This window comes from Chelon labrosus (genome assembly GCF_963514085.1).
Source record: "Chelon labrosus genome assembly, chromosome: 15".
NCBI classification, from domain to species: Eukaryota; Metazoa; Chordata; class Actinopteri; order Mugiliformes; family Mugilidae; genus Chelon; species Chelon labrosus.
Window position 1 is genome coordinate 1,827,774 of NC_140348.1, and position 14,269 is coordinate 1,842,042.

The window sequence follows — 14,269 nt, forward strand, 5'->3', positions numbered from 1 at the left end:
CTATAGGGGCAACGGCTCTTAGCATATTTTAGCATTTTCCCCTGCAGATTATAATCATAATATAAATCAAAGGTTTTATGTCTACAGTTGAAATGATCAATGCTCTTTTAGCTAGCTTATACTTTAACCTAAAACCAGACAAGGACAGTTTACATAGCCTGCACAATTAAATAAAGATCAATTGATCTTTCAATCAATCTTCTATCTTACTTGCATGAGTAAGATGAGAGAGTTGGAAAACTAGAGCCAATGGCACGGTAATGACACATGTACAATCCAGCAATGAATATGTTCTACAACAAGCATGTTACAACAGGAAGAATAACAAGGTTTCCATGTAAAGGTACAGTCATTAAAATCTTGATTTAAAAGTACGACTGTCTATGTATAGCAACCTGATAGCAGAAGCATCAGTTAGTTCTAGACTCAACTGTGTTTTCATTTTGGAGGCTGTGGCTTGTTGTATTTGTTTGTGTACCTACTGAAGTGGCCGGGGAGTGTACAACTATCCCATACCATAATAATTATCAGCTGGAATCTGCTGTCTGTGGTTTTACTTCCACAGAAATCTGTCTTTGTCTGAAGATAATTCATCTAACTATCTCACTGCAGGAAGGTTGACAAAGCTGCTTACGCAAAGAAAACAAATATTTAACATGTCGAATAAAGCAGGGGTCCTGACCTGAGAAAAAGGTCACCCCAGGGGTGAGAAGGGATTCTTTTTTATTTTTTTTATTTAATTTTTGATAAATCTGCTAAAAAACAGCATGTCTGTGTGTGTTTGTGTTGAGGCGGCATTTCTGTAGAAGTCGCAGACCTGTAAGTCCTTGCCCTCCTGATATCCCTCCCTATACAAATACTTGGAGCCTATTTGAAAAGGCACGAACAAAGAAAGTCTGTAACAAAAGTATATGGTGATGTAATTAGTCTGATTCAATCGTGTCACAGTGATAAGGGTGCAGTCACATCCGGGAACAGTGAGGTGCAGGTAGCTGGTACTGGAGATAAGGGAAGTCCTGATTACCTGAGTCAATAAAATGTGGTGTTTGAGCAGCTCATGGGCAATGTCACTGCCTTACCACATTCTGTATGAAACCTGGAGCCACAACCTGGCAAATTGAACAACTAGTTTTGGCTTTTTGATTGTGAAGATCGTTAAAAGGTAAGTAATAATATGCCGACATGAAATTTGACAAAGTAAAGCTTGAAACTTATTTTACTAATGGTAATTACTGGTAATGCTGATTCTGCTTTATGACATTTATCCATCTTTTGATTTTGTTGTCGAGTCCTTCGCCCTGAAAAGTTTAGTGTGTCTCTAGTCCTTTATCCTTTATTTTTAGAGGCAGTTTATACACTGGACAGTTAGTCAAAGAAAACCATCAACAGTTTAATGTTTTAGCTTATTGGATTTATTGGACTGCTCTTTGGGGTTATTCATGAAGACAAAGTTTAAAAAAAGACAAAGGCACTGATGTTAATAATACACAACTAGATCAAACCCAGAACTAAGAGTAACAATTCTAATTACCCAATATAATATATAAATAAAAAATCTAAACTAAGCTATCATTTGCAGAAGACATCATGGCACCCTGTTAACATTCTTATATATGAAGAGAGACAACCACCCACAAACCATTCCTATAAACTAAACTAAACTATTTTTCTAGCATACAGGATCACGATACATTGTGAAGTGAAACTGTTAAAATTGTAATTGCTATTCATGCGTTGATAGGTTAGGAACAATTGGTTTTTCTTCCATGTGTCTTGTTCTGATGATACCTTGTGAATACTGCTTTATATTTTAAGGTTATACTGCTATCTAAACCCATGTTTTAGTAGTTAATAGTTAATAGTTTAATAGTAATCATCTAACATCCAATTATCGTTCTTACTATCTCTCATCTAATTCACGTTGCTACGCCGTTTTACTGAGTCATGGTGTCAGACAGCGGCTGACTCCGCTATAAAATCCCAAATTAAACTGTTCACCAGAATAAAACAAAGAAAAAAGGTACTGGAACTACAAACTGTGCAACGGGCCAGTTCCCCCACCCAGAAGTATTCTCAGAACCACAGGTGGAAAAAGGTCCTAGGCTTTTAGGCATCTATGCTTTCAGTTTTTTTGATATGCCCACTGATAATGCTCGACCTACTTCCTTGAATGTTGATAAGGGTTTTTTTTTTCTAGGACTAATCTAACTACTCCACAATGTCAAACTCCAAACCATAGTGTTGTAAACTGTTTTGCACTACATCTCAGTTTCATTACGGCATTTACGCGCCATGTGACCTTGCGTAACGTATTTTCAGCCTCTGCCCCAATCAAAGGTTGAAGGAGGAGTCCAAAACATTTAGTTTAATGAAATGAAAGTAAAAACTTGACTGGAGGAAATGAGAAAAATAAATGATATGTATGAACAAAAAAAATATAACAAAATGAGAGTATAAAGCAAGTGTCTTTGTCAGTTTGGTCTAATCTGTCAACACCAGCACTGATGGCTGTGCTTCAGATTAGATGTATGTGTTCGTGATTGTAATTCTTAAGCGTCGTCCCTGATAAGTAACCCAAATTATAAAAATAAATAATGAACACTAAAATGAAATATGTCTAAGCAATAAAACAATTACTGAATTGCAAAATTCAAAACTTAAAAAGATTGTAAATTAAGTAAATAAATAATAACTGCCCCAACCATAATGTTTTATAGGCTTTATTAGAATGTAGTGGTTTAATAAATAGTCCTATTTGACTTTATAATGGCACATATGTTGTAACATGTAACATCAGCTTTGCATTTCCTATAAAAGGCCCTCAGTCACTGTGTTGACACAGAGCATAGCTCACTGAATACTGCCTTGCTGAACTGACTGGACTGATGCTGTCATGCTTTAAATTCACAGCATCTCCTCCAGACACCACTCCACATCTCACCATAATGCCTCATCGCCACTGCTCTGTTGAAATTAACAACACCTCTGGCAGTTACATTCTGGCCAACCCAAGGTAATGTGTTGCAGGTGCCATCAACACAGGCGTTAATTTTGTTCAAATTCACTTAAGTACTTAACAGCATAGACCTACACACATTTCTCTATCAATCATCAAGATAGACATCAACACTAGTTAATTTACTCATTCCATAATTAACATTTCATTATTCAGAGCAGTAGGAGGACACAACCCTGATGCAGAATTCATGGTACCCTAAACCCTACTGTGATGCCCATCTGATACACTGTGTCTCTACATCATTCAGGGTGTTCATTGAGAGTGGCTGCTGTGAAGTGCCTTTACCACCCATGGTGGGTCCCTGTTCTTCTGCCAACGCCTTTTTCAACAAGACCACCGGAGCGGCCACCGGCTCCGTTGGCGTCTTCACCTATGACCTTTTTAACCCAGATTTGAATGACTACAGCCACATCATGGCTGTCATGTACTCTGTGCCCTTCGACCGAAACCTTTACGACAACTGGTTTGCGGTGGGGATCTTTGACAGAGGAAACAACTGCGACTATAATCTTTATGATATTATGTACAATGGAAGTGAAATTAACTTTGCAAGAGGAAAGGCTGATGGCTCCTGCATTTCTTATGAGGGTGACTATGCTATTGTCAGTGCCTCCATGTCAGATTCAGGTGAAGCAGTCCTAAGGGTGGATGTCAGTGATACTGGCATGTATTAAGGCAAATGAAGAAAAACGGTAATTCAAAAACACACCTGTGATGCTAAATCCACTCACTCAATTTGACACTTGCTGAAGAGGTGCAGATGAATCAGTATTGATGATACACTTATTATATAGGCCGTCTTTGGAGTGTTTTTCAACATTTGATGGCTAGTTTCAAATAAAGAAGATTTTTATGTGCCCATCAAAATCATGTTGTCTTTGCATTTGTCTATAAAATTCAACTGTATTGGAATTCCATCTATTATTCTCATGTTCACAGATTTAAGTTCATTATGTGCTTGAAGCCTAATACAAATGATAGGCTTATATTAAATTATTTACATTTGAACCCCCACAGAGTCTGTTATTAATAAACTTGATTCACAAACTTGAATTACCAATTAGACTGATATATTATGTGACAGACATTGAACGAAATTAACAACAGTGCCTTTGCACTATGTTAAGATGTCATAGTGAAGTTGACCTTAGACACTGGCTCTGATCTGTTCATCCTTCAGTCTGGGTGAACATTGGACACTGTGTTCATGAGAATGGTGTGGAGAAATGAAAACACAAAAACATAGAACTTCTGGCAATGGCTATTCCCAGCGCAAGGGCCTCAGAAAAAAAGACATGAGGAAATAAATGGTTACATTTATAAAATATGTAAAATATATAAATTTGAAAGATGGGCTCTTGCTCTGCAGAGACAAGTGTGTCCAACTTGTCTCTAAGTAATTGGGGACATGTTGGACAAGTTTTGGGTGGGCTCCTGGGGAATGTGCTCATTTATATACAGTATTTTTCAATGCCTTAAATGTATTCATTATTTAAGGCAGTATTTAATAAAATGAACATCCTTACTATTGACCAAAATGTGGCAGAGGGATTGGAGTGACTGATATAGAGTTAAATTTGGTGGTAAATGTCCTGGACCCGATTGTTTTCCTAACATTCCTTCTATAAAACTTTTTGGTAACAGCCCACCACTGTTGGCAAATAGGTTTACTAAAGTGTTTAATTCTGCCTCGCTTCCTCAGACATTCTCTTTAAAAAGAGTAAGGACTCCTTACTATGTAGGTCATATTGCCCCACAAGTTTGTTAAATGTAGACCTTAAATTACTTTCAAAACTACTGGTCCAACGGTTGGAAAACATCTTCCCATCTGTTGTATTCTCAGAGACCAAACCTTTTTTAGCCTCAAGTTATTCATTCATTTGTTTTATCTTAACTTTAGAGAAATGTAGCTTTGGGAAAATAATAACGTATTAAATTAATATAAAAACATATTAAATAACCACAGGCCTTGCGACACGACCAACTTCACATGCGTGTCTCCGTGCTTCTCTCTATGTGGATGCCCTTTTGGTATTTACTGCCAACCTCCCTACTTATATATATACACAAGACTTTGGCAAGAGATGGGGGTATAAAGGTAATTTAGTTGCATTTAGTTTTAAGAATTTCTTTAATTTGTCAAAACCCTGTTGCCCAGCCTTAGCTGGCCCCTAGCAGAGCTAGGTCATAACAAAGCGTTGGCTCTTCTTACCCTTGTCATTAGGAGGAAGAATTAGGTCTTTTTTTATAAAAATCTTTTTCTTTTCATCCAGAGACAAATTGATATCTGCTTTGAAAGTAATCTTGTTTAAAATATTACATATATGTGCTTTTTCTCCTCATTTTACATTTCCTTTTAGTTTTGTCTCTATTACACATATCTTGTTTTTTTTTTTTTTTTAATAAAGCACAATTTTTGCAAAACTAGGCTGAGAACAAAACTGCATTATACTTAATATTAATATAATGTGCAATGAGCTTGTGCTGTTCACCCAGATGTACTGAAAAATACAGAGGTTACCGTGATCCACAGAGCCACAATGTTTACAATGATGGGACATATGTAAGGTTGCAATAAATAAAAACTCTGTCTAAACTGTGTTCTACTTCCATTGTAAAAGGCTTGAAATGTGTAAACACTCTCCACATCACAGCAAGCATATAGTGAAGGTAACTCACCGAAGACCAGAGCCAGACCATGAGACGTTCCCACAGCAATTAGACCCGACACAGTCTAAAAGCAAAAACATATAGGTTAGAAATCATTAAAAGAAGTCAGAACGAGGTAGAACATATACAAAATAGGACAAGACACTTCCTGCTGTCAAGACTTGCGCTGTCAGAGATTTTTATGAATTATATTATTGATAACTAAATTATTGATTCCCAAAGTGTATACATCTTCACATTCTCTTATTGTTAAGCCATTGTCATTTTGTGTAAATGTTGTAGCTGGTTGGCTGTGTTTTGTAAACCAAAAGTAAAATCTTTGACTCCAAATTTATTTGATTACATCTATTTCTAAATGTATTTCCCATGTATTCTGCATGTAAAATACAGTTTAAAATGTTGAAGCAGTAAAATTAATCATGGAAGCATGAAAAGCAATTAAAAGACCATGTTTACAAATCCTTTTAACTATTATCATTGCTTTATGTTTCACTGAATTGTTAGTTGAATAGATGAATACTCACTATAGCAGTTGGCAGTCCAGCATCCACTTTGTCCTGAGTAAAGACAGAAATGTTTTTATTATGACTGAATACACTGGCCTTACCTTTAGGTGCATTTCTGTAGTTTTCTTGTATCCGTCACTTAATTGAAACAAATCTGTTAACGCCATAGACTGTAGAATAATGGACGCCATGACGGCTCCTCAGTGAAGCCAAAGCATATGGAGCTCCCCCTAGTGGCTGGTCACAGTATAGGTCATAAGCTCCACTCCCTCTATGTTAGTGGATGGGACTTGGGCCAAAATAAAACGTAAACATCAAATACATTTTTTTCCAAGAGTGGTTTCTGTCATTTTAGGTTGTTAATATAATCGATAACGTGGCTCCAGTCTCAGACAGTACTGTGCATGCAAGGAAGTGGAGATTCATATGGTTTATACATATGGAATCCTGCACTCGTCTGGTTATGGGTTGCACTTGGCCTCCAAAATGAATGACGTCAAAAATTCTGAAGTAATGAAAACATGTATTTATGTTTGTGTTACTGTGTGTGTGCATCCACCAATCAGCCATAGCACTATGTCTTATATAGTGTTGGTGCCAAAATAGCCTGAGCCAGATGATTAATGGACTCCACTAGACCTCCTGAGGTGTGCTGCGGTATCTGGCACTAAGACATAAGCAGCAGATCCTCTTAAGGCCTGCAAGTTGAAAAGTGGGGCTTCCAATGATCTGACTTGTTTGTCTAGCACATCCCACTCAAGTGGATTGAGATTTGGAGGCCAAGTCAACACCTTGAACTCGTGTTCTCAAACATTTCTGAATTATTTGGTCATCAGTGGGTTGGGCACATTAGGCAGCGTTATTCACTTCACCTGTTATGGCTGATACATGCACTGATTCATTTCAAGTTAAGGTTTAGGTTTGAATTAGATTTATGTTAGGTTAAGGATTGGCGTTATGCATTTAGTTGTGATGGTTAAGATTGGGGTACGGGGCAGGGGAATGCATCATCTCTCCGAGATGTACGGTATGTATGGTGACAGCCTTACAGCAGCAGAGACGATCTGTGCAGAGATACCCTTCAGCAGGCTGTGTCGAAGGACAGACCCATGAACTGTGGCATTCAGATCCACTGTCCTCTTCTTTCTGAAACATGTCCACACACAGACACTCTTAAAACACAGGTAAGACACACAAAGAAAATTAAATCATTTTATCAACAAAAACAAGAACCAATGTACATGACGTGTAAGCAAGTATAATTATGTAATAGCACCTAAAAAGCAGGAAGTTTTATGTGTGTGTGTGTGAGAGATCTTGCCTTTTGAGATATGCAGGATCTCCACTATCAGAGCTGGCTAGAGAAGAGGTGTCACAGGAGTGAGCATCCATGTTGTCTGTGTTTAGCACGGAAGTGTCCTCCAACACAAATGGCTCCTCCTCATCCTCCAACTGCAACACATGAACCCACAAAATAAAGACACCTCAGCTAAAGGGCAAACAGAGGGTGATATAGCAAACACACTTCAGCTAGAAGTGTGTTTGCTATATCACCCTGTGTATGTATCTGGCTGGTATTACTGGCTCTTGTTTCACATTGCGAGTCTATCATTATATTTATATCAGATAGACCAGTTACATAATGTTTGTGAGGAAATATGTTTACAAAGACCCCAAGGGAAAGGCTCATAATATTCTTTTTTTAAAAATGTGTTCGATGCAAGTGTTAACATATAAAAGTGTAGGGTGTGATGAAGAGGTTTAACTTATCTGACCTTGAGTGAAAATGTGGACTGAATGCATGTTGAGACATGTGTCTTCTTCCTTGTGTAACGAAATAAGCCTAAATGAAATCTAGTGTGTTGTCGCAAGTATCTTGGAGACCTTGCCACAGTACAGTACATATAGGCTGTCTCAAGCTAGAGTTATACTTCTTTGCCGCAGTCTGACATGGATGGGTCCAATTCTGGGACAAACTTTTCATTCAAGTGTCAAAGGTTAACTTGACACACAGCATGGTACTCAAACTAAAAGTAAGTGTAGGGAAAGATTATTTCAGTTTAAAGATCATTTTGATTCAGTTCTGGAATGTTTTTGAATAAATTACTTATTTTTTCAATTTTTCATCTGGGATACTTGACTTCTTATTTTTTCAGTTGCAGATTTTGTGTTTTCAGATCCACGCCTCATTCTTGTACAGATTTCATTCTTATTTTTTCACTTTCAAATCGTATTTTTTCAGTTTCCCTCTTCTGGCCTTTATTTAAACTGAGAAGAGGGTGGAATCATGAGTGACAGCATGACAAAGACCACCGAGGACCTTCCTCAATCACGGCGTCCTGAATCCATGCTTAGACTGGAAAAAGAATTTAATATTCAACACCACTCGTTTACCAGAAGAACAGACATCCAGCTGTACTTTCAAACAAGTGCACAATGGTGAGAACTGATTTATTCATCAAATCTATCTAGAACAATTTCAAAAATTGGTTACTGAAAACTATAACTTTGAAGCCTTACACTAAGAACTTACTATTGCTGTTGAACCTACTAATTGTAAATGTTTCAATTCAGTATTTGAATACTAGGTATTGCGAGTGTATGTCTTTTTGACTCTGACACAGTGTGCTATCATCCTTGTGTAAAATATTGTGTTTATTCCTGGCTGTTAATTTAATGCATTTTAGCCTGAGTTAGAAACAGACCAGACTGTGAAGAAGTTATGTGCTGTTCTTTGGAAATATACATTCACTTTCAGAAACATTAGATATACTAGTGAAAACAAATCTAATCTAATACAAAAGTCATGCACTAAATCCCCCTTCTTGACAGTCATAATGTTGAGTTCATGTTGAAACAGTAGAAGAAAGGTTGAATGACAGATCTGAATACGTGCCAGGCAGGGGCCAACGTATTTTCTGTGTTATTCTCTCTCTCTCCCGTCCCATCTGGTCTTTTAGGTAATTCAGCAACTGGATTTCAACTGGGAAGTCTGGTGGTATCTGCTGATTGGTTGGTTTGGCCCTAGATCGTCCAATTACAATTCAGGTCCTACATGACAAGGTTTGATGCTGCTTTGATTTCTGTTACCTGCCTTGTTATTGAGACGTGTGGACCTAGGAGCTGAATTTATGTTAGTTGAGGTGGAAGGTGCGGACTACAGGTGAGATTGGGGTACCGTTATACACCTCCTCGGGTAGCTAACCTTTTGTCTATACAATCTAGGATTATTGGTTGGTGCTGTTGATGTACTTTGGATTATACCTTCTTTTGTAGATAAGATATTTAGGCCTTTTGCTTGTTGCTTTCAACTTGGATAAGTTTGTTAGCCAGGTCTAGATTTTGTTATTTTGCTTTCATTTATTTGACACAACCACATAGCAACAGTCTTAAAGCAATACATTTTCAGTAACTGCTTGCCGACGGGACATGGAGCAGTTGAATAAAAGAACATTAAAAACTTGTCACAGTACTCATGTGTTACATGTATTTGACCTCATTAAGGATGCTCTCCAGTGTGGGAGGTGTATCCACTTGGGGAATGTCAAATTCCTTATCGTCGATCTGGGAACAGAAGCAAAAAAGAAAAAGAAAAAGAAAAAAAAAAGAAGAAGCAGAAGGTTACAATGCAGCATTTGTTTCTCTATGCTTTCTTTGTTGTGTGCATATCTAATCTCAGTCTAACTGGCAACACGTCTTTCATGTGGTTCACCACAAATTAACACCAAAAACCACGCTTCACTTGCACAGTGCTACTGCTTTCTAAGCAAGAAACAACTGATCTCTTCCTACTCCTTGCTTTCAACAGACTGCAGATTGCTCACATTGCTGCTTTAAGGCAGCTCAGGAGCTGAGGGATGTAAAAAACAATCTGACAAAGAAAATTTACCTTTATAATTCTTTCATTTAATAGATTTCCACCTATGGAATCCCACTGAAAGCCAAGGTAGGATAGTTCAGGGAGAAAAAGCTAAAAAATCAACAACTTAGAATAACGTAACTAAGTGTTACCTTTTATAATTGGGTGTGTGGCGGTGATACCCAGCCCTCGTACAAAGATCTATTTAAACCAATCAAGATCCTATTACAGTTTGAATGTGCACTCATTTTCCACTACAGGTGTCCATGGGAGGCCAGGAGAAAGAAATAAGAAAGGGGGTAAGCAATAAATGGCAAAACAAAATAGTGTGATGAAGTAATCTAAATAGGCATGAAGTTAAAACAAAGTTGCTGGCATATAAAAAGCAGCAGGCAACAGAATGTACAAAATAAGGGATAACCACGCCAAATCAATCTGTTCACCAATTGCAAAACTGAAGGCTGATAAACCTCTAGGCATGGATGGATACGTTTCCAAGTGCTACTAATCACTCGGGGAATCACTGATTTCCTTAATGGAGAATGTGGAGAACCTCCATATTCTTAGAGAGAGGTCATTAAATCAGTAATTCTAACGTGCTTTGGCCTAATTTTGTCCATCTTTATATACACTGATCAGCCACAACACTGAACAAACAATGATGATCTCCTTTCAATGTAATGCTCCTGTGGGAACCCTGGGCCCTGGCATTTACGTGGGTGTTACTTTTACACGTACCACATTGCAGACAAAGCATATGCCATGACAGCGGCAAGGGGGTGTTCCTTACATCCTGATGCCGTTTGTTCCCCCAGCTAAGCGACGGTTAAATGCAATATCGCAACATTTTGTATCTTAATCCGAACTTGAATTGGAATGAAATACAGGCATGAAATCACCTTTAGTTACAATCTATGTCCTATCTCATCATTCATTCATCATTCATCATTCACTGCTTTTAACAGTATCCACAGAAGGATGCTGCAATAAACAAATAAACATAATATTTTTTAATTGCTGTCATTTTATTTGTGTTAAAGCATCAGACTTGCTGGGCCATGTGAGGCCAGTTAAACAGGAATTAAACTGTAGTGGCAAGTGCTTTTTTTTCCTGTACATAGCTCTTTTTTAAAAAATAAAAAATAAATTATCAGTATATAAAGTTGCTTCACAGTTTAATCTCTTGTACCAAAGAACTTAAGATCCAGAAGGCTGTCAAGACAGAGCATACTTCAGATTTGAGGCATATGCTTCAGTTTTTGATGATTATTCATTATTTAATTGTATCATTTTTAGAAGATGCTAAATGATTCAGACTACAGCGCCACCCAGTGGCAAGATGGATCACACACCCCATGTGTAGTAAACACTTAATGCCTAATGCAATTATTAAAAGTGCAAAGTCTAAAAATAATAGCTACAAATGTACTGTATTTGGCTTCTCTTGTGTATCCCTCTCCTGCTAGTCCTCCCAACGTACTTATCTGCTGCCCTTTCTACTTACTGTCAGCTCCCCTGGAGTCTATGACAGATGCAGATGCAGGTGACAGAATTCAGTCTAAAGCTGTGTCATTGTAGCAGGTAGCGTTCATCTGTTTTGTCACTCTGTAGCTCGCATCTGCATTTCATCAAGTGACTAGAAGTCTCTGTAAGTGGTTTCAGCTAAAGTCGGCCTCTTTATGCCTTTTCGGTCAATATAATTACTCCTAAATAATATTGCAAGGGAATTTTAGTGTAAAATCCAGCACGGGCAGCTGGGTTTCATTTGAAACTTGTCACTAGATAGCCTAATGTTAATTCAAACGTGTCCTTCCTATGTCCACAGAGTGTAGCAGTGTAGCAAGCTACTGGTAGCCTGCATTTGATTGTGTAGCACAAAAACAGACTGCTGTGTAAGCACAGAATTCAGTTTTCCTTCACGCCTTTCTTCGCCATGACAGTAGAACAAGAATAGAGTATCTTACCGAGTCCACCTCCATCAGGTTCAGCTGGGAAGAGGCAGAGACTAGGCTGCGGGCGTCTGGAGACTGAGACATTTCAATGTTTACATGGACACAACACAGAGTATTAGAAGTATTAAAGAGAAGACAGGGGACCGCCTCCCCAGCACCACTTCCTGCTTCTTCTTCTTCTTCTTCTTTGCCTTCTCCTTCTTCTTCTGGGTTTTTTGCCAGTTTTGCCGCTACTGGGCGTATTACTGCCCCCTGCAGGTCGCGATTGTGTACAAACACGTCAAAGCTCATACAATCATGTATAAACTGTAAAACTGTTTCCACAATCAAATAGCGGTCATCATTATGGACAAAGATGATTTAAAAGAAAAAGACATAACACCTAGATCGGACATTCTCTTAAACAAGGCTTTTCTTTCTTCTTTATGATTGGTGCATTGCAGGAAAACAGGCTACATTGTGTCAGGTCGTCCGCTCGCACATAACCCTGTAGGATGTTTCCCCGCAGTGTACAAGTTCTGATTTAATCCATAGTATCCAATACTCAATCTGAGGAGTCCTGTCTATTTCCTAAATAGTGAGTGGTCGTCTTCACCTGGGACTGAATAGCAAAATAATGTGTTCCTCTGCTATCTCTTTCCCACAGTAGTATTCCCTTTCAACAGATTCCTTGATTTTTTCCCTCTCATTTCTACTCTGGGTTTACATTTATTGTATTTCATCTTTTTAAGGATGACTTTGCAACTTAATCTACTAATTTCCCTCAATATCCAGGGACCCAGCAGAGCTTTATGCCCATAACCACTCTCCCTAATTTAAACAAAACTAACAAAATCTCTTTAATTATATCAGGTTGAGCTTTCGACTGACCTTCTTTCAAAGCTAGCAGAGCAGCTGCTGGGTCAGAGCAAATAAGGACTTGGCCCAGTCTTACATCTTCTCTTCACCACAGTGCCCAAAGAATAGCTGGTAGCTCTGTGGAGAATACAGAGCATCCATCTGTGATCTGCTGACTGATCTTTATTCCAGGCTGTAGCGCATATAAACCAAATCCTGCTCTGTCACTCTCTGGATCACTGGCACCATCTGTAAATATTTTAGATAAGACGCAATTGTTCTGTTATGATATTCCTCTATGTGTAAGTTAACTCTAGAATCTCTTATGTAAAGTCAATGTCTGGATCTTGGACTAGCCAAAAAGGAACTGAAACCGACCTATAATGTTTGCTATTTTCCTGAAAAACAATCAGTAGTTTATCTTCTCGAGATAAACCCAACATCAGTTCCTCTGGCAGTGACCGACATCTTCTTCTCATTGAATTCATTGCTTGTTGTTTGATCTTCTTATACACCCTTGCGGTTAATCCCTGAGATCATCAGAATGGCCGAGCAGTCTGGTCACAGTGTCTTCTGGAGGCGGGGGTTCGAATTCCATTTCCATTTCATTTTCTGTTGAAAAGCAGCTGAGGATTTCATCTGAAAACACAGACTAGGTCTTAGATGAGTCATTGCTCAATAATATATATATATATATATATATATATATATATGAAAACACTGAATTCAAGTTGTTTTTAAACCTCTAGCAGAGAATGTATCAGTGGACACATGGGTTCACTTACTCTTGGACCTCACAGATATGTACAAATGATTTTCTTGAATAAATAGACAAATAGACCCCAAGTAAACAAATGATACACAAAAGCGTATTTTTTCCTTTGAATGATTTGGTGCTCTTTGTCTACCATCAAGATTCATGATGTTAGTCATTTTTTATGCAGAAATGTAAAAAATTCTGAGAAGTGCAAATACTTTTAACTTTATAAATTAGGAGTGGAAATGCTTACCAGTGTCTCTAACTTAAAATTACAATTTCTTGCTGGTCCTGATGGTCAGTTTCTCTCCTGTCTGTGTGATGGACGCAAGGACTTTGACACTCTTGATGCACAGGCCAGCGCCAATAAATAAAGAAATGTGCAGGCCACACCAAAAAACACTGATCTGTAAAAACACTATATTCAAATACACAATACGATGTCTGTGAGCAGGAGGCAATGGCTTTGACAGTCTGCCACAAAAAAAGCCAGAAGTCCTCCTTAGTGCATGAAAACATGCTTCTCATCACACTCTGAGGCACTTTTTAAGTGGAGACCGGCTGATATTCTCATCTTCTTCTAGAAATAGTTTGACAGATTAGATTAAATTAGATTAGATTAGATAGACACTTTATTTATCCCATGGGAAATTCAGTGTCCAGTAGCTT

General features: G+C 38.0%; 1 protein-coding gene across 3 annotated transcripts in view; it reads right to left on the bottom strand.

Annotated features, from left to right (window-relative positions):
* Nucleotides 1-13,502, bottom strand: part of vps8 (VPS8 subunit of CORVET complex) — a 50,145-nt gene extending 36,643 nt beyond the window's left edge. For all 3 annotated transcript variants that reach the window (XM_084561854.1, XM_084561853.1, XM_084561852.1), the window contains exons 1-6: nucleotides 12,019-13,502; nucleotides 9,691-9,759; nucleotides 7,517-7,647; nucleotides 7,245-7,341; nucleotides 6,214-6,246; nucleotides 5,699-5,753 (exon numbers count right to left, since the gene is read on the bottom strand). In XM_084561854.1, the coding sequence (XP_084417980.1) occupies nucleotides 5,699-5,753; nucleotides 6,214-6,246; nucleotides 7,245-7,341; nucleotides 7,517-7,647; nucleotides 9,691-9,759; nucleotides 12,019-12,297 (664 nt within the window). In that variant the 5' untranslated portion in view covers nucleotides 12,298-13,502. The remainder of the gene's footprint in view (nucleotides 1-5,698; nucleotides 5,754-6,213; nucleotides 6,247-7,244; nucleotides 7,342-7,516; nucleotides 7,648-9,690; nucleotides 9,760-12,018) is intronic.
* Nucleotides 13,503-14,269: the final 767 nt, after the last annotated feature.